The sequence below is a fragment of the Chrysemys picta genome, unplaced genomic scaffold (assembly GCF_011386835.1).
Source record: "Chrysemys picta bellii isolate R12L10 unplaced genomic scaffold, ASM1138683v2 scaf265, whole genome shotgun sequence".
Classification (NCBI taxonomy): Eukaryota; Metazoa; Chordata; order Testudines; family Emydidae; genus Chrysemys; species Chrysemys picta.
Genome location: NW_027052972.1, coordinates 39,819 through 66,086, shown reverse-complemented (window position 1 = coordinate 66,086; position 26,268 = coordinate 39,819). Strand labels below are relative to the sequence as shown.

General features: G+C 44.2%; 1 protein-coding gene across 1 annotated transcript; it reads right to left on the bottom strand.

Annotated features, from left to right (window-relative positions):
• On the bottom strand, positions 1 to 25,505 carry LOC135978443 (maestro heat-like repeat-containing protein family member 2B). Its single transcript, XM_065579390.1, has 23 exons — positions 25,248 to 25,505; positions 24,862 to 24,984; positions 23,702 to 23,785; positions 22,938 to 23,082; positions 22,428 to 22,468; positions 21,963 to 22,104; positions 20,283 to 20,335; positions 17,620 to 17,727; positions 17,134 to 17,253; positions 16,756 to 16,878; positions 14,901 to 15,053; positions 14,069 to 14,095; positions 13,623 to 13,745; positions 13,130 to 13,209; positions 12,510 to 12,645; positions 12,246 to 12,341; positions 11,334 to 11,438; positions 6,755 to 6,878; positions 5,208 to 5,317; positions 4,383 to 4,535; positions 3,058 to 3,212; positions 1,102 to 1,264; positions 1 to 653 (listed from the first exon to the last, which is right to left on the bottom strand). The coding sequence occupies exons 1-23, from the start codon at positions 25,377 to 25,379 to the stop codon at positions 477 to 479; spliced, it is 2,673 nt and encodes an 890-aa protein (XP_065435462.1). The 5' UTR covers positions 25,380 to 25,505; the 3' UTR covers positions 1 to 476.
• Between the last annotated feature and the right edge of the window lie 763 nt (positions 25,506 to 26,268).

Genomic DNA, 26,268 nt, shown 5'->3' with positions numbered 1-26,268 from the left:
ATCACTGGAATCTCTGTTCTTTGATCATCTCTGTTCTTGTTTGCATTATAAATATATCTAAGTGCTGTGTGTTTTGCCGTATAGTATAAGTAATAAAGTATAGAGTTTAAAGTATAAGTAATAAACTGGTGTGTACTGTTCCATTGGGAACAGCAGGCCTGGTAATTCTGTGGGAGTTCAGTGGATAAAGGTCTGGACACTATATGGAACGGTCAGAAGACTCAGGTGTTGGTGTGTGCCTATCACTAACCTGTACAAAGAGTCTGAGGAGGCCTGGATGGCAGTGTTTGTTTTGCCAGAGCCAGGTCGTTTCAGGGAAGTGACCCACAGCAGGCACAGACAAGACTTCCTCACTCTAAGGGCAGGCAATGGTAAGGTGTCTCGTAACCCTGGGAACTCCTGGGGAGTGTCACACAACTCTATTGGAATTCTCTTTGTTTCTCTCCCTTCCTTCTAATTACCGGCAAGGGTCACCCTCAGTATGTTGTAGGTCTTTTTGGAATTCCCTCTGGCTGCTTATCCTTGGCAAAGGCATCTCTTGTCCTAGGGTTCGGCTGATCTGCTGCAGGAGAACAGGAAAACTCTGGGAGCAGCTCCTGCACAGCTTTGCTCGACTGCAGTGCTGACACCACCTCAAAGATGGCACATGTTGCCTGAAAGGAGAGAATGGTAAAAACTGAGAGCTCTTCCCAACACCATCACACCCTCTCTCCCCTTCTGAGATCTGCTGTACGAAATTCTCACTTCTGCCAGTAACTTGAATGACTGCGAGCAACTCGCTTAACTCGTGGCTCAGTTTCCCACATCTGTACAAATGTGGATGACCTACCAAGGCATGTTGTGAGTCCTAAGGAATATTTGCAAAGCACTGTGAGAAAGCTGGTTCAAAGACTTTCTAATTGCCAGATGTTATTAAGTAAATCAGCCACGTACTCTAAAACTGCCGTATTTGTTCCACAGACAGCAGAGCTGGACTCAGGGAAACAGTACATCAGAGGAGACGTGCCCACACAGCAATATTATACCACACTTCTAGCTTTGCATCAGCAGGATTGTCACAGGGCAGAGGAAAGCCTGAAAGACGTGTCTGTCTTTACTTACTGAGAGAGGTTCAGCAGCTGCCCAATCCCTGTCGATTTCAGTCTCTGAGGTGATGCGGCCTTCTTGTCTTGTTGGAGTCTTTATCTTGTCTATCAGGATCTTTAGGACTTGAGTGGCAAGCAAGGGGTCTCCCCCCAGAGATCTCCACAGCTCAGTGATGTCACTGCAATTTAACAGAAGTTACATGTGACCCCTGGACACTTTTGTGGCTCAAACTGAATACGTCATATTTAAGTAAAGACCAAATTTTCTCCTTGCCAATCATGAGAAAGTTAGGAGTACTGTCCTCCTTTAACGCTCCTCGTGTTTCAATATTGAGTTTCCAGTTACAGAACTAGGTTAAGTGACCTAGTCTTACTGCAGCCTCACCATTAATACTAGACTTCAGAAGGACAGGACACAGAGCACCAACCTCAGTTTCTGCTTTCCCATTTTCCAGTAAATATGGAATCATGAACATGTGGCTACAAAGATCTAGGGTTTGGAAGGCAAATTGATGAAGGAAAAGCCATATTCCTACTAACTGGTGTGATATAGCATGGCCAGAGGACAGCAGGAGAGTGATAGATGGGAGATAAGTAAGCCCCAGGATGATGAGAGCCTTAGTCCCTGTAGAGGGAAGGGAGGCTGCTACAGATTAATTAGAGGACCTGAAACCAATTAAGCCAATTAGAGCACCTAAAGCCAGTCACCTGATAAACCCCCCCTGCTTCAATCAGACAGTTGGAGGAGTTGAAGCAGAGTGGTTTGGTGTTTGAACAGAGAGCAGTTTGGAGGAAGCAGTTTGGAGAAGTGCTGTCGCTGGCCAGAAGACCAAGACCCTAGCTAAAGGGAAACCCGGCTTGTGCAGAGCAGAGGGACTCTAGAGACACAAGGGGTTGGGAGAAACTTGGCCCAAGCGGAGAGAGGGCAGGAAGCCCCACAAGCTGAAGGGCCAGAGAGGGAAGTAGCCCAGGGGAAGGAATCGCTAGTTCAAGTGGTTCACTGCTATCCCTAGAGCCCCTGGGCTGGGACCCGGAGTAGAGGGTGGGCCCAGGTCCCTCCCTTTCCATTCCCCTTTTCAGATACTAATGGGACAGTTGATACCCCAGTTCAGGGGTGAGAAATGGTGCCTGCACCCACACAAGAGGAGAAAGTGCGGGACGCAACATAATAGTGCCGGCAATTTGCCACACTGGATATACAATTATGAGACCAAATATTCGTGACCATCCTATGTCCCCTTCACAAAGGGTGTCCCTACCCTCTGTTTGCCAGAAGCTGGGAATGGGCGACAGGGGATGGATCACTTGGTGATTACCTGTTCTGTTCATTCCCTCTGGGGCACCCGGCATTGGCCACTGTCGGAAGACAGAATACTGGGCTAGATGGACTTTTGGTCTGATCCAGTATGGCCGTTCTTATGGTCTTATGGTCTTAGATTCCAGCACGGATAACTGATAACTCAGTTAGGGATCTTTAAATGAAATGATGGATCTGCTTCCAGTCTAGTTTTACGTACCCAGGACAGCAACTCTATTCTAGTAGCCACACCCTCACTGATACCAAGCAGAGGTCTGATGATAATATTGGCTCTATTCTTTGTAGTCAGCCAGGGATTTGGACTTGAAGCGGTCATGCTACCAGGAAACCAACAGCCACTGCTAATTTCCAGAGTGAGGTCAATTCAGGTGTCTAGAGAGGTAGATGTTTCCAACAATACACTCCAGTTATGCCAGTAAAAATAGGTCTTTAGGATATCAAAGCAGCTATTAATTAATGGAAACAGAATGACACTTAATTTCTCTCCGCACCCCACCTTAACATGCTCTTGGACCTTCCTGCAGAAAGACCCAGGCTATTAACCTTTAGGAATTATCCCAAACTGTTTGCTGCTTAAATAAAGCCCTACATCTCCCAGTAAAGCTGTGGGATCCATGTTTCACCAAGATGAATGCAATAGGTAGCGGTATATACCTGTCTATCGGCAGAGGTTCACCGAGGAGGCTGGAGATCACTGTCTCTAGGTCACGGTGAGCTAAAATGGACACCGCCTCCACCAGGAACTGCTTCAAGCTGCCCTCCTGGATAGTAGGCATGTGGCTATATATTATAACCAGGATATCTGGCACCTGGAAGGAACAAAACCAGAAAGAAATGTCCCTTTTTCTCTCTCTTCATTCATTCTACAGAATCAAAATCTTTATTTAGCTATTTAGCCAGTTGTTGCTTTTTTAGAAATTCTTCACTTCAAGAAACAAATGTTCAAATATGTTTGCATAAATTTAACCCACAAAAATTGCCCACACTTGGCTGTAAAAACTAACACTGACACACACATATATATACCAGGTAATGTAATGTGGTGGTGCCCAGCTATGCATTAAATAAACCAGTTCGCATGCACAAAAGAAGGCTTTACTTGCCCACATTTTGCAGGTGTGATTTAAGCAGCCAAATCTGACCATTTGCCTCGAAGAATGCCTAGTTCATAAACAACCACAAGCACAAAATATGCAAGTGCTTTAAACACAGCGTGCAAATGCCTGGGACTATGAACAGGTGATGACCTCTCATAGTCACTCCTGGCCCTTCACATCTTCAAAACACTGTGCAAACATGGCAGTTCTGCTGCGAGGGTTCCCTGTCCTGAGACCTTTCACCAGCCTTGTTAGAAGATTTGTGGAGTGCTCCTTTCATCTAGCCCTAACGCACTGGGCTCCAGAATAAGGCATATAAATAGTGGATCCCAAAGACACTATAGTTTTCTCCCTCCCTCCCCCCTTCTATTCTTAAAGGGTACGTCTACACAGCAAAAAAAAAAAAAATCTCACAGCAGTGTAAAAGTGTAGCTGTTCCTGGTTGGGCTGGAGCCCAGGCTCTGAAACCTGGCAAGAGGGTGGGTCTCAGAGCCCAAGCTCCAGATTGACTGGGAATGACTACAGTGCTATTTTTATCCAGGTAGCTCTTAGCCATAGGCCTCCTAATAACTGGATGATTCCAAGTGCCAGTCATTCTGTCTTGTTGTATTTTCCCCAGAGTCTGTTTTTTCAAGCCTTTCTTGGCTGAATACTGTGGCAACAAGCTAGACAAATAAATAACCGACCATCTTCCTTTTCCCTTGGATTATCTCTGTCTACTGCGATTGATTCTGCCATTGCCTATCTTAGGGTAGGAACAGAGATGGAATCGACTCTATGTCCGAGGGGGAGAAACAGCAAGATTTTTGTTCATTACACATAAGGGCAAAGATCTAAAAGCCTAGAGTTTAGACAGAAAACCTCTCCAGTTTCCCGTTTTACCTTGTCCAGCATGGCATCTCCACACTCCTTCAGGATGATCTTCATCCACAGTCCAGCTGCCGTGGCACAGGTGGGGCTGGCAGACAGCATACCACCCAATGTGGCCTTAATAAAGTCTGTGGCCTGTTCTGAGGGAAAGTACTCACTAACAACCTGGGAACAAATCAAAAACAGGAGAGACTGCAGTGGTGTCTGGCTTTTTAAAAATGGAGGCCTAATATCTCTATGAAAAGATATATGCATCAACAAATTGTTAATTAGCCTCATGTCTAGTGAGCCATTTGTGATTACAATTCTCTCTACAGTCTATATACGACATTTTTGTATTCTACGCTAATGATATCAGGTTAGAGACAAAGCCTCTGTTGCACAATTAGCACAACATTGTACTGGATATGCAGGAGGTAAGTTTCCAGTGTGTATTCTCTTATATACACTGCATCTTTTTACAACTTATAAAATGAAGTAAAGAGAGGCATGCACACAAATATAGGCTAAGGCAAACCCACAAAGTGACAGAATGAAGACTGGGTGGTTTCTCAGCTTGATGTTCCACTAACACAGTTTTTTCTCATGGATGGCTGGATAGGTACATGTGTGTGCAGCTGCGTGCGTATTTTCATGTGCGTGCAACATTCTGTGGAATCTGCTTTTTACATGGCATTCATAGCACACATCTATGAAAAGCATCTTGCTGGTTACTAGCAATGAACGCCCCGCTCCCACAGCTCACTCCAAGTACGGAAAGGCATCATGAAAGCGTAAATGTAAAATGAATGGTGCCCCGTCACTAGAACATCCGCACAAGCTTTTTGAGTCAGTTACCCTGGCCATTTTGGAAGATGCCTGAAACAGAGCCTCAGGGTCTGGAGCTGTTAGTGCTTCACGGAGACATCTCAGCTCCTCCGCCGCTGACCCCAGGTTCATGGACTGGCCTGGAGTGGAGAAAAGGAGAAAAAGTACTGTAACGATTAATGAAACTGAACCTCTATTGCATGGATATTCATACAGAAGGATCCATGTGCTATGCTGTTATCAGCATAGTGTAAAATCTTGGCCCCATCAAAGTCAATGGCAAAACTCCTGTTGACTGTAATGGAGTCGGGATTACACCCTAAATGTCTGAAAGTTAATGGTAGTGGTATGTTACTGTGAATGATACAGGATTGAACAAGCACTGTATTCAGCTTGGAGCAGCTTTCTGGGTTTGTCTGGTTTCAGTAGCCTCTCTGCTCTCAGTATTTAAATCTAATCTCATATTCAAGTACAAGTCATGCAGGTAGATCTCAGGTTCCAATGTAGAGGTGAATCCCTCCACCAAACTCTCATTGTAAAAGAGATGGGGCTGGACAAAAACTTCGGCAGGAAACCCAGGCTCATCAGTCACTTCTAAACAATGCTAGGATTTCTATCTTGTACATGCAAAGATTGGAGTCTCTTCTTCTGTTTCTGAATCACCAACACTGTTTTTTAAGACTGATTAATAATAATTGGAAATAAGGTGACCAGATGTCCCAATTTTATAGGGATAGTCCCGATTTGGGGGGTCTTTTTCTTATATAGACTCCTATTTCCCCCCACCCCCTGTCCTGAGTTTTCACATTTGCTGTTTGGTCACCCTAATTGGAAATGGCCTTAAACAATAACCAAGCCCTATCCCTTTACATCTAACCATTAGGTGAAAAGAATATCCTACTCTTTCACAGAGGGGAAAATGGCCTACACTTACTGCAGTAGCTTTGAATGCTCATGACAGAGGGCTGCTAGAAGAACTTTTTGTTTAAAGAATTATTCCAGGAAACCCCTCCAATACAGCCAGTGGCAGGGTAAAGAGAATGAAAATGTTTAGTACCAAGGGCTTATCTACATGGAGAGAGTCAAGAAAGCTAATCCAAATTTATTTTCAAAATGCATTAGTTAAACTTCATTAAACACCTATGGGGACACACTTATTTAGAATTAAAGGGGCCTTATTTCAGGTTAGTTTCATTCATGTAATTCACTAAAATTAATAAGGGCCATTTTAATTCAGAATCAGAGCATCCACACATGTGTTTAATGCCACTTTAAATTTACACCTTTAGTTCATTTGGATTAACTTTCCTTAGTGTCCCTGTGTAGAGAAGCCCTAAGGAATTTAGCAGGTATCTACCTGTATGCAGACCGTTTATTATTTGTACAGTTCCCAAAAGTGTGCTAGGCTCTTTACACATCACAATCTTCTCTTCTAATGAGGTATTTACAAGATGCCCACCATTCTGTTATCTAAGTGCTAACAGACAGGACAGAAAGAACTAGACAGGCAGAAAAATGGACATTACAACAGTGAAAGAAGGTGAAGAATTACTTATACCTGCTAATGGTCTCCTCACCTTGTATACAGAGAAGGCAGCTGATACAGTCAACCACCCACTGACGGGACGTGGCCAGTGAATCACAGCTGTATGGTGCTATTAGTCCAATCAGAGATCCAAACCGATTAAAAGTTTCCTGAGTCTAATTACAAAAGAATGAAGAATGAACGTTCTCCAGCTGTACTAGACTTCACTTGCCATCCTTATTGTTGCTACCAGTCAGCTCTGTGTTTTTGGGGAACCAGAGCACAGTATCTAGCCTGTGTGTCTCATGAAGGACACCCCTCACCCCCGTCTCTGTTTGAACCAAAACCGATCAGAGAAAAGGCTTGCAGAGAACAATGAAGGGCATGGGGAGACACACCTAGACCCCTCCTGACAAGGGTGACAAGATTAAGACATCTCCATTTTTGCATACAGAATGAAGAACAGAGACAACTCCCCTAGCCTCATCTGCATGAAAGATGGGACAGGGATTAGCATAAAGAATGAGGGACGGGGAACCGCACTGAACTCTGGGACCAGAAAAGCAGGGACGCACTGCATCATGGGAATCCCTGCTCCAGATGCTAATGAACCTACGCCTGCACACACCCAGCTCAGCAATTATCAGAGCAATTCTAGTAATAAATCTTTGATTGATATCCCATAATACTGAAGCAGCCTAGTTGCCTTGTGAGCTCCCTGGAAGAAAATAACACCCATAGCCAAGAGTGATCAGCTCCTATTGTCTAGCCCAGGGGTCGGCAACCTTTCAGAAGTGGTGTGCCGAGTCTTCATTTATTCACTCTCATTTAAGGTTTCACGTGCCAGTAATACATTTAACGTTTTTAGAAGGTCTCTTTCTATAAGTCTATAATATATAACTAAACTATTGTTGTATGTAAAGTAAATAAGGTTTTTAAAATGTTTAAGAAGCTTCATTTAGAATTAAATTAAAATGTAGAGCCCCCTGGACCTGTGGCCAGGACCCGGGCAGTGTGAGTGCCATTGAAAATCAGCTCGCCTTTGGCATGCGTGCTATAGGTTCCCTACCCCTGGCCTAGCCTAAAGAAAATCCTTGAGCCATCAGTTTACCCATAAACAAATCTAGTGTTCTCCCTTGAGCCATTGTATTTTCTCTACAAAACCCCCGACCTATGCCCAAGTAAGGTTTCTGATGTATAGACCCAAACTCTGCATCAGTGCCATTGGGATTCTATCTCCTGACTGATCGTGCTGGGGGCTCTGCCTGTCTTCAGCACTCAGGACCCTGAGCTACCACCACCACCTGGGAACCCCGACCAGTTCAAGCCTCATGGAGTGGGGGAGATCTCTCTCTCTCTCTCTCTCTCTCTCTCTGTGTGTTTTCTTTTCTACCTCAGGTATTAACCTTTAAAATGTAACTTATGTTTGTTTAGCCCTCCTTGTGTAGTTATCACTATTATTCAATAAATAACTTTTATGGTTCAGCTGGTTGCTTCTCTCTCTCTCTGAATTTTACTCTTTTGTGTTTTTAGCTTCCCCCATTTACTCGGCAGCAACACTTCTTGTACCTAAGCTAAAGATCCCTGTAGTGCCCCAAAATACTGTGGGGTTTGCTCATCAAGTGTGTTACTCCCAGTACAATTGTAATGTGAAAGTGTGATAGGGACGTGTTAAACTTGGGGCACATAAGGGAGGGGCAGCTGAAAGTGCTGTTCAACCCAGCCTATTGAGACCAGGGGCACATAAGGGTACCAGCTTGAAAGTGCTGCTTAACTCAGCCCACTGAATACAGGGACATATGAGGGGATCAGCTGGGGCATGCTGATTGACTTGCTCTGCTAGTGTGTGTGTGTGTGTGCGCGCGCGCGCGCATCTTCATCTAGTTCTAGTTATTAGCCCTGGGGAACCTAGGTCCTGCAGGATAGCTCCATTGGGAGCTCCATTGGGAGGGGACTTGTAGAAGGAAGGAGTAGAGCTCCATATGAACACACAAGTGACATAAGCCCCACATTAATAAAATTACAGAACCCTCCCCCCACCCAGAAGAGTAACCCTAATCAATGAGCCTACCCAAAGTGACGGGCACATCTGATAACATTGTGCCTCTGATTCCTGTACTGAACTGGGGAATGCACATTGGAAAACATAATCCCAATTGTACATACAAATGGATGGGGTCTAAATTAGCTGCTATCATGCAAGAAAGAAACCTCAGAGTCATTGTGTACAGTTCTCTGAAAGCATCTGCTCAACATGCAGTCAAAAACCATAACAACATGTTAGGAACCATTAGGAAAGGGATCGATAATAAGACAGTAAATATCATTATGCCACTGTATAAATCTACAGTACCCCCACACCTTGAATACTGCGTGCAGTTTTGGTCATCTCATCTCAAAAAAGATAGGTTAGAATTGGAAGAAATCCAGAGAAGAGCAACAAAAACGATTAGGCGTATGGGACAACTTCTCGTACAAGGAGAGATTAAAAAGACAGGGACTTTTCAGCTTTGAAAAGAGACGACTAAGAGGGAATATGATAGAGAACTATAAAATCATGACTGGTGTAGAGAAAGTCAATAAGGAAGTGTTATTTAGCCCTTCACATAACACAGGAACAAGGGGTCACCCAATGAAATTAATAGGCAGCAGTTTTAAAACAAACAAAAGGAAGCATTTCTTCACACAATGCAGTCAACCTGTGGAACTCATTGCCAGGGAGATGTTGTGAAGGCCAAAAGTATAACTGGGTTCAAAAAAGAATTAGATGAGTTCACGGAGGATAGGTCCATCAATGGCTATTAGCTAACATGGTCAGGGATGCAACCCCATGATCTGGGTGTCCCTAAGCCTCTGACTGCCAGAAGCTGGGGCTGGGGCTGTCCAACGGGGGATGGTTCACTTGACAATTGCCTTGTTCTGTTCATTCCCTCTGAAGCATCTGGCACCCACCACTGTCAGAAGACAGGATACTGGGCTAGAAGAACCATTCTCCTGGGGGATCCAGGATAGCCACTCTTATGTTTTATGTTCTTAGCTGATTAAATAGAAATTCAGCTTTAGCATCCTGGGAGCATAAGAACCAAGAATGCATTTGTGACACTGGCAGACCAGTCAACCTGTGTATGACCCATAATAACTTAACAAGAGGCGCTTCTACTGTATCAAGACAGTTCACTTGCATGTGAATTTCTAAGAGATGTATTAGTCTAGCAATCATCAACTCATTCAAAAATGAACAATAGAGGCTAAGTGTATTTGTCTGTTTATCTATACCCGGTTAGAAGTTTCACAATGTAACCAAATTAGCTTGTAGATGCTAATTCCCTTTCATGTCTTAATTGCCTTAATTATGTATGCAAGGTGTTCAGTTAACCTGAAAATCAAAGATGTAAGACACTCCAGGAAACCAATCATTTCTACATTATCTTCAGCTTAACTATCTGTGTTATAATGGAAGAACGGCTAATTAGCTTACGTGAATGAATGTAACTAGTTTACTGTGTATGCACAGGAAATAGAAGATTATCTTCAAAGCAAAGTACAACAGGTGATCTGCATTGGGGGAAGGTCCTTCTGTGACAATTTCTGTGAGGTCGGCTTGTCAGCCTGCTAGAATAGCTATAAAAGAGAAGGCTCGGGCCTGATCCTATCATCTCTAGTCTGCTTAAACTCTGAACAGGGAAAGTGTAAGCCATAGGACAGAGATTTTCCAAATAACATTTGGAATAACCCGGAAAATGCATGGAAAAAACTAACAGACTTTACATCTGAGCTGCCTTTGGATTCTGATCTGTTGGGATGATTCCAGAGACTTTTACAAACCAGCAGTTTATTCCATCACTGTTGTGATACTGAACTATGAACATTGAAAGTCACTTGTATGGATATTGATCTTTTAACCATGTATAACTCTCTTCTTTCTTTTAACAATAAATCTTAGATTTAGTTATTAAGGATTGGCTGACAGCATGATATTTGGGAAAGACCTGAGATTCATATTGACCTGGGGATAAGTATCTGGTCCTTTATGATCAGTGAACCTCACATATGGTGAGCCAGGTTTTCAGTAACCCCTCACTATATTAGACATAGAATATCAGGGTTGGAAGGGACCTGAGGAGGTCATCTAGTCTAACCCTGTGCTCAAAGCAGGACTAATCCCCGAAGAGATTTTTACCCCACTTCCCTAAATGGCCTCCTTAAGAATTGAACTCACAACGCTGGGTTTAGCAGGCCACTGCTCAAACCACTGAGCTATCCCTCCCCTTTCTTCCAAGACATGGATGTTTAGATGGGAGCCAAGGTCTGGACTGCCAGAAGGGGACTGCATTTGGCATCTTGTTAACTAGGGTGGGAGCTCTTCTGTTGTTGACTTGGTGAATCTAATTATAGAATAAGCCATCAGTTTGGGGGATTGTCTGCCCTCTACTTCTTGCAGTCTGCCTGGAGTGTGGTCACGGCATTGTTGTGTAAACCTCTCTCTTCTGGAAGCAGGGGGATCTTAGTCACCTTGAGATCCCAGCTGCTGCCCTGGAAGAGTTTTTCATGCATTTGCGTGGAGTGTCAGATCTGATATAAGCAGGGAAGTCAGCTCAAGGAAGAAATAAAGAGTAAGAGGCTATACTCACTGTGCTATTAACTGTCTCTTGATATGCAGTCAGCAGCTGGGTGCTGGCCTGCAAGGCCCTTTCTCTCTCCCACTCCTTCTCTGAACTGAACCATGGCCTTAGTAGCTGTTGGTAGAGCAGGGGAATGGACAGAGTTAGTTCCAGAAAATTCCCCCCAAAAGTTCCTCTTAAACAGGTTTAATTGTCACTAAAATCCCTCTCCAAAGCATCTGACCTCGGTGTAGCAAAGGAATTACATGTCTAATGGAAGAGCCCCTTAGATATACAAGTCCCAGGGACCAGATTCACCTCTGGTGATTGAAGCCAAAGGAGGTACATGAGAGATGAATCTGGGCCCGTGTATGTGATGTCTGCTGTAGATTGTCTGATGGGAGCGGTCTAGCACTTTGCATGCTGTTTGATGTCTGCTGCTGTGGTCTGTTTCCTGGGCAACTTCTCCCACGTCGAGTGGCAAAATGACAGAGAGGAGCATTTCTTTTTATTAATTTGAATAAGAGCAGAGAAGTCTTATCCTGAAGGTGCATCAAACTCCCCACCCTTCAGCTCTTCAAGATATTCTGTTCATGTCTGAGGAACAAGAAGTCTCCTCTGAATGAGTTTCCATACACAGGGCTTAACTCAATATTAATGAATTCCTCTTCGAAGAAATGATCAGTTTCAACTGGTTCTCTTGGATTTGGCTACTGCAGTGGTGATTTTCTTGCCGGTCCAAGTAGTGTCAACTCCATTGTAAGAACTCGATCCCAATCCAGCCCACTTATCACAAGGAAGAATGTAGTGCTTTCTCCCTAAAATTAACTCAGTTGTGGAAAATTCCTCCACAACTGAAGCTTGACCCCCTAAATCTCTGACTCTTCCCTGCTGTAACACAAGAAACAAACAATCTCCACCGCGGTTCAATGGTCTACTCACATCAAACATTTCCTGGAACCAGTCTGCGGTTGGTTCTTCCTCCAGCAAAGTCTTCATTAGCTTGCCAAGGGCTTCCACGGACCTCATGTACAGTGACTGAAACCAGAAGAGAAGGAGTGAGGCTCAGCGCATATCATTTGTGTGTGGGGGCCGGGTGAAGCTAACCATAACCTTGCCAGGGAGGCCATGTGTGACTGCCATTACCCAGTGCCTGCTGGGCAGAAATACAGTGGATGGTGCCAGAGGAGAATTGTTGTCACGTACCTGTATATGCAGAGCATCCTTTGCTGTCTCGCCTTCCTCTTTCGTCTTCTCCAAGGGAGGAAGGGGAAATAAACTTTTGAAACACTGATCTATGAGCTCACGGTTTTCCTCCAAGGTCAAAGATGGTTTGAGTTTGCTGGCAGAAGAAAGAGAGAAAAGTCATGCATTAGACTCAGTACCACCTCCAAGTAAAAGAGTGGGTCCAATGGCTAGAGATTGCCCCAGTCTAGAACCCCAAATACAAACAACCCTTCACTTTGCAGCTGAGCACCTCTTTGCACCTCTATTAAGTATTGGCTCATCTAGAAGTAAAGCTAAAGCTTCAAGTCCCCTTTTTAGAGAAACCCACAAGCTTCCTTCCCCCTGCCAGCTAGCCAGACACCTCCCTCCCCATCTGAACTCTCCTCCATTGTACTGCATGGCCCACAACCTCCAGTCTTGTGTCTTTCAAGCACAAACCTCCAAATGGACACATTCAAACCCTCAAGAATGAAAGTTCTGCTGGTGAGCAGCATGTGAGCCAAACCCTGCAGGCATCAGACTGCTCCCAACCTGACACTCCTGAATTAACAAATAAGAAGTCATCACAGTGCCAGGAAATGTGGCAGAAAATAGCCTACCTCAGATGTTCAATGGCAAGAATTGCCTTGTAGCGAACTGGAGATGCCAGGGAATCCAGTGGTTCCTTTTTAATGAAGTCCTGAAATGCATTAATAGGGACATAAAAAATGGGAAATGGATTTGAAAGGCAGAGAGGTCTTCCTCTCACACCCTGAAATAGGGCCATATGCCACACCTGTAATAAACAGACACCGTACTCAGCAGGCGCTCTGCCTCTGAAATGGACCATAGGGCCATCTGCAGGCTATACGGAGGACAGAAAGATAATTCACCAGACACAAGCCATTCCTTCCAGTTACAGCCCACAATATGTCAGCATCTCTGCCGAGCTCAGAGTGGACCCAGCATTTGGGGTGCCATGCAGGTAGCTCATGAGACTGCAGTAGTACAGTCACAGCCAATGGATAAAATAACATCTCCCTGGAAACCCAGTCTTATTGCATTACAACAAACTCCTTTGTACTTCAGTCCTCAAAGCTCCTAATCACTCACCAGCATGTAGCCAAGGAGCTCCTGTTTGTAAGAGAATTCGAACTCCTGGGAGTCTCTGGTCTCCAAGATGGCACAGCTAATCTCCGTGACATTCTGGATGAGAGTTAGTTTTAGGTACATATCCTACATAATCCAGAAGGAGAAACAAGGGAATGTGGATGAGAAACAGAGAAGAACCAGAGTCCAGAAGATAAAGATCAGGAATTAAATCTAGCCTCAGGAGAGAAGAGAGGTGTCCGCAGACCCTAGAAGGCAGAGGACCCCAGCTCTGCACCCACCTCAGAAGAAAAGAAAACCCACGTTCATCAAATAAATCCAAGTCCACTTACACCAGAGCAACCAGGACTCCTGCTTGATGTAGCAAGGAAATCAAGCTCTGTGCAATTTAAACAAGCAACTTGTGTATAGAAAATGCAAGACCTGAGAGCGGATTATTTAGAATTTACCTTGTTCGTAACAGTGATGCCCAGCACCTGAAAAACGAAATGCAAAACAGCTCTTAGCAATGTATGTCCAACATAACACACATCCTCAAAATGTCCTGGCTGGTGAATATGGAGCAGAGAGAAATCACTATTGTTAAATCTTCCAAAAGGCAGGAAATGTATCCAGAGGGGGTGTTTTGTAGAGGTCAATATCAGGGGCCATCCTATGTAATATTTGCATTTGTGAACTACTAGAAGATATCAGTTTGGTTCAACTGTTTTTGACAATGCCTAAGTGAGAGTCTCAGTCAGATAGGGCAGAATTGAATGGCAAAGTGACGTGGAGAGGTTGCACGGAGATGAGAGTCAGTGCCTGCAGTCAGACACCTAGGGAACAGAAATAAGGAGCACACAGACAAACAAGAAGACAGATAAGAGGTAAGGGAAGTAGTGTGTCCAAGAAACAGAGTGACAGCAAATCAACTAAATACAAGCTAGCACTAGTCTCTCTTTGCTAGCGAAAGATAGAGCTAGATACAAATACATATTAGGGGAGTTAGAGTGTTATTCTGAATAGCCTGAGTGTGACTGCATCTGAATTACTGTGTAGCTGTGGTCTACAGAATTTCAGAAGAATATAGAGAAACTAGAGAAAATACAAAGAAGAGCAACAAAAATGATACAACATGTGACAGCTCACGCTCCGTCCATTACAGTTTTAAATTTGAGTTATGTGACAAATTATTGCTCAAAGGAGAGTTTTAGAAAATACAAGCCCTCTCTCTATAAACTCAGAGGCAATGCTATCACTTCAGGGTAATGCCCCTAACACTTATCACACAAAAGCTCTTACCTGACAACTGGCTCTGTAATAGTGAAGGATGTTCCCTGTGATGTCTGCCTCCACTCGGGAGAGAAGCTGGTCTTTTGGAGCATGAACAGCCACGTTGCTGTATGTCAGCATCAGGGTGCTGCGAGTCTTGCCTCTTTTTCCACGGTGGTAGTCCTAGACAATCGGAAACGTCACTAGAGACAAGTTCTTGTGATTCATTTTGCCTTGGAATTCTGATCTGCTGCTGACCGAGGAATTGCTCACAGCAGCAATGGCAGTTTGCACTTGCAAAGCTCTTTTCAGCCAAAGATCTCAAACCACTTGCAAACAGTATTTAAGCAATATAATAACTGTGTGAGGTAGGGAGTTATTAGTATCTCCATCATTCCCACAGGTCACTCTGACACAGAGAGCCTAAAATGCTGAACCTACAGCAGTGAAGTACACGGGAGCTTAGTCGTTGACACTGGTGGGTACAAGATCAGGCGCTAAATGTCTTGCCTAAGGCTGCACAGTGAGTAAATGCAGAGCCAGCAATGGAAGCCCAGAGGCCTAGTCTCCTGCTCTATCCTCTAGATCAGTGGTTTTCAACCAGGAGTACTTGTGTACCCCTGAGGGTCTGCAGAGGTCTTCCGGGGGTATATCAACTCATCTAGATATTTGCCAGTTTTAGAAGCATAGAATATCAGGGTTGGAAGGGACCTCAGGACGTCATCTAGTCCAACCCCCTGCTCAAAGCAGGACCAATTCCCAACTAAATCATCCCAGCCAGGGCTTTATCAAGCCTGACCTTAAAAACCGCTAAAGAAGGAGATTCCACCACCTCTGTAGGGAACCCATTCCAGTGCTTCACCACCCTCCTAGTGAAAAAGTTTTTCCTAATATCCAATCTAAACCTCCCCCACTGCAACTTGAGACCATTACTCCTTGTTCTGTCATCTGGTACCACTGAGAACAGTCTAGATCCATCCTCTTTGGAACCTCCTTTCAGATAGTTGAAAGCAGCTATCAAATCCCCCCTCATTCTTCTCTTCTGCAGACTAAATAATCCCAGTTCCCTCAGCCTCTCCTCATAAGTCATGTGCTCCAGACCCCTAATCATTTTTGTTGCCCTCTGCTGGACTCTTTCCAATTTTTCACATCCTTCTTGTAATGTGGGGCCCAAAACAGGACACAGTTTTCCAGATGAGGCCTCACCATTGTCGAATAGAGGTGAACGATCACGTCCCTCGATCTGCTGGAAATGCCCCTACTTATACAGCCCAAAATGCCATTAGCCTTCTTGGCAACAAGAGCAAACTGTTGACTCATATCCAGCTTCTCGTCCACTGTAACCCCTAGGTCCTTTTCTGCAGAACTGCTTCCTAGCCATTCGGTCCCTAGTCTGAAACAGTGAATGGGATTCTTTCGTCCTAAGTGCAGGACTCTGCACTTGTCCTTGTTGAACCTCATCAGGTTTCTTTTGGCCCAATCCTCTAATTGTCTAGGTCCCTCTGTATCCTATCCCTACCCTCCAGTGTATCTACCATCATTTTACAACAGACTGCCTGCAGTTAAGCAGAGAGGAGCACAATCTGGAGCTGGGGTTCTCTCAAATGATTTTTATCATCTGAGGTCTCATGGCTTGAGCGCTCCTCCCATGCACAATGTGTGGGAACTACATCAGTCGCTTGCATGGAAAAGACATCAGATGATAAAAATCATTTTAGAGAACCCCAGCTCCAGATTGTGCTCCTCTCTGCTTAACTGCAGGCATCACGTAGAACGCATACATTGGGGGACAATGCTAGCTGACCAGAGCAGACACTACTGCAGGGTTGCTGCCCCCGCTTTAGAGGGGGAGAGGAAGTTTGAGAGAAGCCCCTGGCTCCTTTACCTTCAGGTGGCTGATGAACCCAGAAATCTTAACCTTGCTCATTGCAGCCCCAAACTCCTGAAGTGCGTTCAAGGTGAGGTCCAAGTGGCTCTCAGCAGACAATGCAAGGATGGAAATGACTCCCTGTGACCCAAGAAAAATACTGGTTAGGATCTAACTAGGTGCCTGATAGACCCCACGACTCCATTCCTTTCACCTGAAGTGGTGTAAAATGCCAGTGAGGCCTGAGACACATGGGGAGCGGGGGCTGAGTGAAATAGCAATGAAAAGGATATGACGCAAAATGGCATCTGTCCCCTGAGGCCAACTCAGAGCTGAGCCCCACAGGCAGCATTCAGGGATTACTTGGTAAAGTGGGGAGAGGGACAGAGTCCTCACCTCTCTCTCAGGGGCTTCCGTATAATCTGTTGTCATCAGAAATGTATTAATCTGTGATTTAACATGGACCAGGTCCTGACACACTGCTAAGGATGTTCCTAGTGCCTTATACAGGAAACTCTGAAAGAAAGAGACCAGCACTGAGAGATCAGTAACACAACGTGCCTGTCAGTACAGACCCAGCTCAGCAACACTCAGGAAGGAACAAGATAGCCAAGTCCAAGCATCCAGACTGCAGAAACATCCCATCATCTAGCCCAGCCAGAGAACCAACAATGCAGTACAGACAAGCAGCCTGTCCAAGCAAATATTGGAAGGGCGGGGGGGGGGGAGGGGGGGACAAGAGAGCAGGGCACAACTAAAAACAAATGTTATATGCAGAATAAAATATAAAGTAATGAAGCCTTGAGAGAAGCCTTATGCAGCCCCCCCAGTCAGAATTTCAAGGGAAATTAACTAGAAACTAAGCCTTAACAGATAACAAACCTTCTCTTTGGAGGGGCTGGCATAGCCGGCCATCTGCTGGCTCAACTCAAGGCTTATCTGGCTGCTCCAGGCACTGTCACCTATCATCTCTAGAGATGTCCTTAGGAACTGCGTGTAAAACAAGAGTTAAAGCAGATGGTTAATTGCAAGAATTTGGGGGTTGTTGTGGGGTTTGTTTGTTTCTTTGTTTGGTGTTTTTTTTTCTTCCTTGTTCTCGGTTGTAAAATTTCCAATATTCAGGTGTCATGGGAAGATTATTTCCCTATTGACAACTATAAACATCAACAACCCAGACTTCCTCTGCCTGTTGTTCTTTAACCTTTGCCTGATGATTCCTCTCAGTCCCCAAACCCAGATGGACAGTGAATTGGAGAATGAGATGGAGCCAAGAAATCTGACCATTCAGGAGTGATTTTATAGCGGATGGAGAATGGGTCTAATAAATTTTGAACACAGGGCCCTGGACTATGAAGGACCAGGCACCTTCTCTGAAGTGTTATGGACCCTTTATGCCACCTCCTGAGGGTCCCCAGGATTGTGAGGTACCTCACTACCACCTGCCCTTAGCATGAGGAAGCCTCCTCTGTGCCTGCCACATGTCAGCTCCTGACTCTGCCAGCCACAGGAAACACAAGCACACCCTTCTCACCCCATCCAGCTCCACTGTCCTTCTACAGGTAAGCCATCGGTACACTCCAACCGCCGAGCCCTCTGTGCAGCCCCAGAATGTCCAGCCCCTGTTCCACTGGACACTCACAGAATTCATAGGTTTGCTACACACCTGTCACCGGTGTTACCTCAGCATCATCGCTCCATTTAACACACTTAGATACGTTTAGAGTGAAAACAACTATACTTCACTTAGATACATTTATAGTGAAAACAAACAGAGTTTAATTCACGAAGGTCAGAGATTTGAGAAGCAGCAAGTAAAATTAATGTAAACAAATGGTTACATAAAAATAAAATCATAACACACTTCTAGAGCTTAAACTTAGATAACCAAACATTCCCCTGTCTCACAAAGGACAGCTCCCCCAAATCTCTCTCCCAGCATGAAACACCCAAATCAAATGTGATCCTCCATTCATAAGACAAGCCAGCTGGCAGTTCGTCCAATAGGTGAAGGATACCTGATGCAGGATACCTCTGGAACTCCTCCAGATATAGTTCCAAGCATCGTCTTCACTTGTAAACAAGGTACCCCCTATTGTTTGTTTGTTTGTTTGTTTTTCTTGTATCGAATCTCCTTTGGAGACTTTGCAATCACTTGATTAGAATGTTGCTCTATTGATTAGCATCCACTGTGAAGAATTACTCATCTACATACAGCCATTCAGGCAGATAAGCATCTCCTGCCTCAAAGAAACTTGTTGATCACTTTCTGGTGACCAGCCCCAACTCACAGACCTTAAAAGCATAAATTTCAGTATACAACCATAGCGCATTATCTATTATCCATCCAGTCACTGTGCAATGATTATGATGATCCGTGTGGCACAGGTATCCAGTAAAGGCTTTACATGACACCCTTTGATTATATGGAGATCAGATCCAGGGAATCCTGGTAATCCTATGCACTCCTGTGGCCTCTGCCACTGGGTACCCAAAGGACCTGGGGTCACACCCTCAACTCCCATTGAAGTCAGCGAGAGGTTAGTAACTCTCAGCACTTTGCTGTTCAGGCCCGAATTTTGAACAGCAGCCAGAAAATATCAGAAACCTCACAAGAGAACCTAATCTTCTTTGATTTTTTTAGCTCAAATAATTTCAAATGAGGCTGGATCTGGAATGGGAAATTCTAGAGTGTAATCCAACCCCAAATGGAACTCCAAACCTTCTGGGGCTTATTTGTCACTAGGTCCTTTCCTTTCATTTTCAGCACTCGCCATAAAAATGTTCCTTGTCTGGATTTACAGGAGGCTGTAAAGAGCTCTTTCTGACCAGAAAGGCTTCTCCATGAGATACAGTCACCAAACCTTGTCTTGTCTCTTTTCCTTTTTGGGTTTCTCAGAGCAAATTTTCTTTTGAGTGGCATATAGAAAAAAAGAATCCTTTAAATGTCCCCCAGTGATGCATTAGCACCATTAGCATGCTGGTTTTCTGGTTAAGTTTTGTGTTGTTCCCAGTGGTAATACAGAGTTATTTATAACTAGAGCTGGTTGAATATTTCACAAAACAAGTGGGATTTTTCACCACACAAATGAAAAGTGAAAGAAACAAAAATATTTTGCTTTTCAAAATCAAAAATGACCATTATTCAATTCTTTGTTTTCCCCCTTTCCTTCCCTTTATCCCTCGTCCCCATGCCTTTTTCCCCTCTTCCACTTTGTGACTGAAAAAGCCAGACGGGGGAGGAGACAAACAGGAAAGCAACTGGGAAAAAAACCCAAAATCAACTTCAGTTTAAAAAAACTAAACATTTTCTATTTGGGTTGGGGTTGCTTTGTTTTGTGTAAAAAAAAAAAAAAAAAAAAAACTGAAAAATTTGAAAATGTCCCATGAAAATAAAAAAGGCCATTTTTCACTGAACAAAAGTTGCAAATGAAATGGTTTGACCAGCTCTGCTTATAATGAATAATTTATCATTATTCTTTCCCCAGCTGATACATTTGGAGAGGGGAGGAAGGGCTGTGACAATACAGCTGAAAGCCATCTTGTACCTGAAGCAGCATGTGCTCCCACCGTTCATGGTCCAGGGAATTCTCTGTGTTTCCTATAAAGCAGGAGGCAAAACAATAATGTCACTTAGGTTAGCAAGAAGAGTCGTCCCAGGTATCTTCTTCGCAATCTGTCCTTCTAAAACCCCTGGTCTGCCAAGCTGTAACATACCTGGGCTTTCAAGACTAAATGGGACCTACGCCAACATTCTTTGTTGGACCAACAGAAAGTATCATGTTATGTACCCTGCTGGCATTTTTATTCAGGGTCAGTCAACCCACCAGGAGTGAGATGCTGAGCACTCCCAATTCCTGTTGACTTTCATGGGAGCTGAGGGTGCTGAGCACATCACAAAACGGTTCAGCACATCAGAAGACTGGGTTTAATGTGAATACAAACTTTTCCTGCATAATAAGAGATTCTGGACTTGATCCTAACTTGATGTAAATCGGTGTAGCTTCACTGAAGTCAATGGAATTATACTGATTTACATCAGCTGAGAATCTGGCCCTGATTCTGAATGTCCAGCTCTAACCTACCCTTCTTGAATGTCGGCACAATGTAGTACTGGGGACTCTGTACAGCAACAACAACTAGGGAAGATACAGCTCATTTCTTAAATCTGTTTTTTGAATATCAAACCCACTTGAACATTTTGGGGTCCGACGTTCATCAGAAAGATATCGGGTTTGTGCTCCACATAGGGTCTGTCATACTCCACAGAGACTATACTGGCACAGCTATGTCATTAGCCATAACCCCATAGTGTAGACACAACCTACACCAGGGGTCAGCAACCTTTCAGAAGTGGTGTGCCGAGTCTTCATTTATTCACTCTGATTTAAGGTTTTACGTGCCAGTAATACATTTTAACGTTTTAAGAAGGTCTCTTTCTATAAGTCTATTATATAAAACTATTGTTGTATGTAAAGTAAATAAGGTTTTTAAAATGTTTAAGAAGCTTCATTTAAAATTAAATTAAAATGCAGAGCCCCCTGGACCAGTGGCCAGGACCCAGGCAGTGTGAGTGCCACTGAAAATCAACTCGCGTGCCGCCTTTGGCACACGTGCCATAGGTTGCCTACCCTTAGCCTACACTGATTGAAGGGTTTTTTCCACGGAGGTCAATAGATTCATACCACTGTAAAATTGGTGAAAGACATTTTTAGGCCCACAATACCTAGATTCTACAAAGGGCAGCCACTTGGCCAACCTAACTTTTATGGCTCGGGTTTCCTTACAGAAAGAAAACTCTGGGTTTTTTAATTGAATCACCCTTGAAAGTAAACATGGGGTTTAATTTTCAGAAAAATTCAGTTTCCAAAATCAGACTATATATGTAACCCCAAAATATTTCACAAACCTCCAGCTTCATGTGTATTCACCTTCCCAACTAATAACCTAGCAAAGGTGTGGGGGGAACTGCTGTAAAATTTCCATTCAGCTGAAACCTTCCTGGCCTGATTCTGCCCTGATTGAATTGGCCTCAGTGGTTAAACTCTGGATTTACCCCAGTGGTTCCCAGTTATCCAGGTGAAGGAAAAGTGAGGGCCCAGAACCCCAACTTCAATTCCCCACTGTTCTCATGTACTGCAACAGGAATGGCACAACACATGTCAATACGAAGCTGCATTTTGTGGCTTCCCTTCCATGGACCGCACTCCTCCTAACTAGCACTTTACCTTCAACGTACTGCAGCAGAGGTGGGATCTTTACTACCCACATCTCACCCACTGCTGCATGGATATTGTAGTGCAGGGCCTTCAGTAATTGCAAGGCAGCACATCCATGTCCTTCTCTTTCATAAGGGGATGAGGCTACTACCTGTCAATGAGAGAGAAAGAACAGGCTAAGTTTTGTCAGCACAACACCAGTTTGTTCCTGAAGGAGGGAATAGTTCAGACTCTCTCATTGTGGAGATCGTACAATAGAGTTTTTGCTTCTACTGCAGTGTCTTCCTGAAGAAGCAAGCATTCTAGCTAGTACGAGGATGCAGAACAGTGTGTCTCAGGAGAGGGTGGAGAGAGAGAGACCCAATCATACACATTCCTCAGCCTGTCTATAAGCATCTAGCTATAAAACCGATTTTTATAGTTAACTGTCCCACTTCACATTTCGCAGAAAACCTATTTTCATGGTCTACTCACCAGGAGTCGCGCCAGCAGCCCCTGGGGTGTAGGGAGTTTCACTAGGGAAAGAAACAGAATAGCATTAATGATGCCAGGCTTTGCAGAGAGTCCTGCTGATGTTATTCACCTATCCATTTCCAACGTGCCCACCAATGTTGAATACAGCTGATAATAATTTGCATTTCCATAGTGCTTTCAGTCTGAGCATCTCAAAATGCTTTACAAACATGAATGAATTCCGCCTCACAGCACCTCTAAGAGGTTGGCATTAATTACTCCTTCATTTCACAAGTGGGGAAGCTGAGAGAGAAAGATCAAGTGATTTCCCCAAGGTCACATCAGAATTTTGGTGGCAAGGCGGGAACAGAACCCACGTTTCCTAGCTCCCTCCCATGGCCATGTTGTAATCACAAGACCATCCCTCATTCATTTTAGCCTCCTGATTGCAGACGAGAGAACTGGAGCAGACTGAATCTGTTCATTTCATAGGGCCTGGAGAGAATAAATGAAAGAGTTTCTGTTATAAACCTGGTCCACTGTAGTCGAGGCAAGCAGCTTCTTCTCCTTCCTGCTGCTTTTTCTCAGCCAGTTCCCTAAGGCATCTGCAGAGAGGCTTCAAAGTACCAGTGTACTGAGCTGGCACCACATACTCCAGAAGCCTTGGCCATAACACCTGCAGAGAAGAGCGAGACTGTTCAGTACATAGCTATTTCCATTCCCCCACCTCCAGTATCCTGCTGTCTGAATCCCTCCCTGTCATGTAGCTTCTCCTTTTATTCCTCACTGACCCTTCCCTAACCTATCACCTCATCTCTCTCTCCCCAACATCTCACTCTACCTGTCCGGTGCCCCCGCACTCTGTCTTTTAAATACACTGCCTAGTTTGGTGAATCCTCTTTCCCTGCATTAGAGCATTATGGAGCTATTTAGATAGCACCATAAACTCACCCAGAACTTTACAGACCTATAGAAGGCACACTTCCAGCCCCAATATCTGTTCAAATCCAGGATCACCAAATCAGAAGTATTCATGGGGGATCTAAGGGGAAGTTGCACTCAGACAGTGGAAAGAATTAAGAGAAGATCTCTGCAACATGATTCCTTCCAGTTAATTGCTTTACATCTTTTCTCTAATGTGAACCACTTACTCCATGATGAAGGGGTCACACTATCCCTGACATGAATTTGATATGTTGTTCCTCCATTATGCTGACTGTGCAAAGAGCTTCCTTGTGGAGAGGTACAAGGAACAACGTCCCTATTTCAAGAAGCAGTAGTAACAGGGCACTTACTTGGGTCATTCCACTGACTGAGGTGTCCAGACATTGCAGGATGTCAATGCACAGGGTTTGGATAGTGCTTTCTTCTTGAATAGCCTGGGTGAGAAGTGTTGTACCCTGCTGTGAGATAGCTAATAAGTTCTATAGAGCTAGTAGTAAGACACTGGCTATAGAATCAGTGTCCTTCTCTTACGAAGCCATCTTGAACATTGACCTATGCCTACTTTTATATTGCACTGGAAGTGCACAAACATCTGAAGGAAAGAGAATAATAGAAACTCCTAACTGGTGGGTCAGATTCCAGGCTTAGGAAAACCCTAAAGTGAAGGGAATGATTCACTGAACACAAAAGAGTTTCCCCAACAGCATTAAGTTTTTTTAAATTTGAAAAACTGTTTCATCTTTTTATCTTTGAGGAAAAACATTCAGCCTCTGCCCAGTGGAAATAAATATGCAGAACCAGGTGGATCCACTCTGTTTGTTCTGATGCCCCAACCAGCTTGGGTCATTCTGTGTGTAGTGAGTGTGATTCTATCAACAACTTACTGTAAAGTTGAACTGCTTATGTTAATACATATCATGGATCCAGTCATGGAGCACAAAGTGTCTGGAGCCCCTGGCTGTGTCCATGGATAGAAATACGGATTGAAGATATTTTTAAACTAGTACATGTAGAGTAGAGTATGTAGTGAGGGAAATATGCAGCAAGCTTTTCCAGGCTCCTGACAGTCTGGGATGCAGCCTGCATAACCTCGGTGTTTTGCTGATAGTTTAGGTATGCTTCAACAGCCACAGAATTGGGCATCATTATGTTCTCTGGAGAGTCTATTGAAAACAAAAAGATGTGCTTCCTTGTACAAGAACATTTCACTGAAAAATGGTGTTTTCAGAAGTTTCAATGTCTCATCAGAGGTTTGAGTAACCTCGATAACTCTGTTAGATGTAATTACCCAGTGTGAGATTCTGATCTCTGTTACACTAGTATAAATCCAGAGTAACGCCACTAAAGTCAGTGGAGTTACCTTGACTTTACACCAATATAACTGATCAGATTCTGGCTCTAATCATTCAGTCCAGCTGTCCCTGAGTCAAAACTCCCACGGAAGGCAAGGGGAGCAATCAGCATGCAAGAATGGTAGGACCGAGTCCTACGTGTTAAGAACTCTCCTTACCAGTTTGCTGGTGGACACACTGAACTCGTGGAAAACATATGCTACCATATCCCATTCTGCACAATTCTCCACACTTCCTGAACTGAGCAGCCTCCTGATGAAATGAAGAACTGCCTTCCTCACCTGCAAGGGTAGAGATTACACACAAGAGTTCTTGTTATCCCTTCTGCCTGAAATAGGAGATAGGATATGAGAGTCCTTATGCTTTTGAGTTTATCTCCTTAGATTATAAACATGGCTACATTTAACACAGGCAGGAGAATGACATGCCTTCTCTAGTCTGCAGTCTCTCCTCTGGATCTGAATGAAAGCTCCACCCAGATATCCATTCATCCCATATCATTGAAAAAAATTGAAATATTTCACTGCTCCACACACAATCTTACCTTAGCATTCTGATCACTGAGAGTGGATTTCACTGCCTTCACAATCAGAAACTTTTTAACTTTTGTCTCGGGCACTGAAAGATAAGGAGAGGTGTACAGTACTTTTTTGTTCCACTCACTCACTTTCCACATTGGAATTAATCCTGGATTTCAAAGGGCCCTATTTAAGAATAGTACCGAGCTTCTCTCATCTACAGAATCAGTGGGAAAAACATAGGACCAGACTCTGGTCTCAGTTACACCAGTGTAAATCTAAAGTAATTCCACTTCTATAATGAGTGCCATCATACTACCATGATGGAAATCTTATAAAAGCGTTAGATAGACTGAGGTCATTGAAGTTAATCTGTGTTTACACCAGTATAACAGAACTCAGAATCTATAGTGTATAATACTGACGAATATCGAGTCAGGAGTCCTATTTTATTTGTATCTGATTATTGTTAACATGCATTAGCCCCAAGTTAACTTCTGTATTTGAAGTTGAAAAATATCTTGGGCTACATTCAGCACTTAGTTGAACCTGTTGATTTCTGGGTGGCCATAGGGGGGTAATTTAGGGCAGCATTTGGTCCCTTAGTGGAGATCCAAACCACTGGTGACTGTGTGTTATAGAGACTCTGTGCCCCATTTGCAGAGGCGATGAGTCTGTTACAGCCCTGCCGTGCCTACAAAGCCTTGGTTCTTTAGCTCAATCTATAGTAGCTCATGCTTTTAGCTCTGGATCAGGGCCGGCTTTAGGCCGATTCCCCCGATTCTCCTGTGCCTAAGAGGGCCCTGCACTCCACGCCTAACAGGGCCCCGTGCCCAGTGGCCTTTTCAATTTTTACTCACCCGGCGGCGCTCGGGGTCTTTGGCGGCACTTCAGTGGCGGGTCCTTCACTCCCTCCGGCTCTTCGGCAGCACATGAAGGAGCCACCGCCGAAGTGCCACCGAAGACTCGGAGCGAATGAAGGACCTGCTGCCAAAGACTCGGAGCGCCGCCTGGTGAGTACAAGTCCCACGAATCAGACCCCGCACT

Bases quoted from the DNA above. Each gene is read 5' to 3' on its own strand.
- LOC135978443 (XM_065579390.1), bottom strand. From the start codon at position 25,379: ATGTGGAAAGTGAGTGAGTGGAACAAAAAAGTACTGTACACCTCTCCT. The intron at 24,985-25,247 runs GTAAGATTGTGT...CTACCCTTGCAG, and splicing joins TCAGTGATCAGAATGCTAAG to GTGAGGAAGGCAGTTCTTCA. The intron at 6,879-11,333 runs GTGAGTATAGCC...TTTTGTAATTAG, and splicing joins AAGAGACAGTTAATAGCACA to ACTCAGGAAACTTTTAATCG.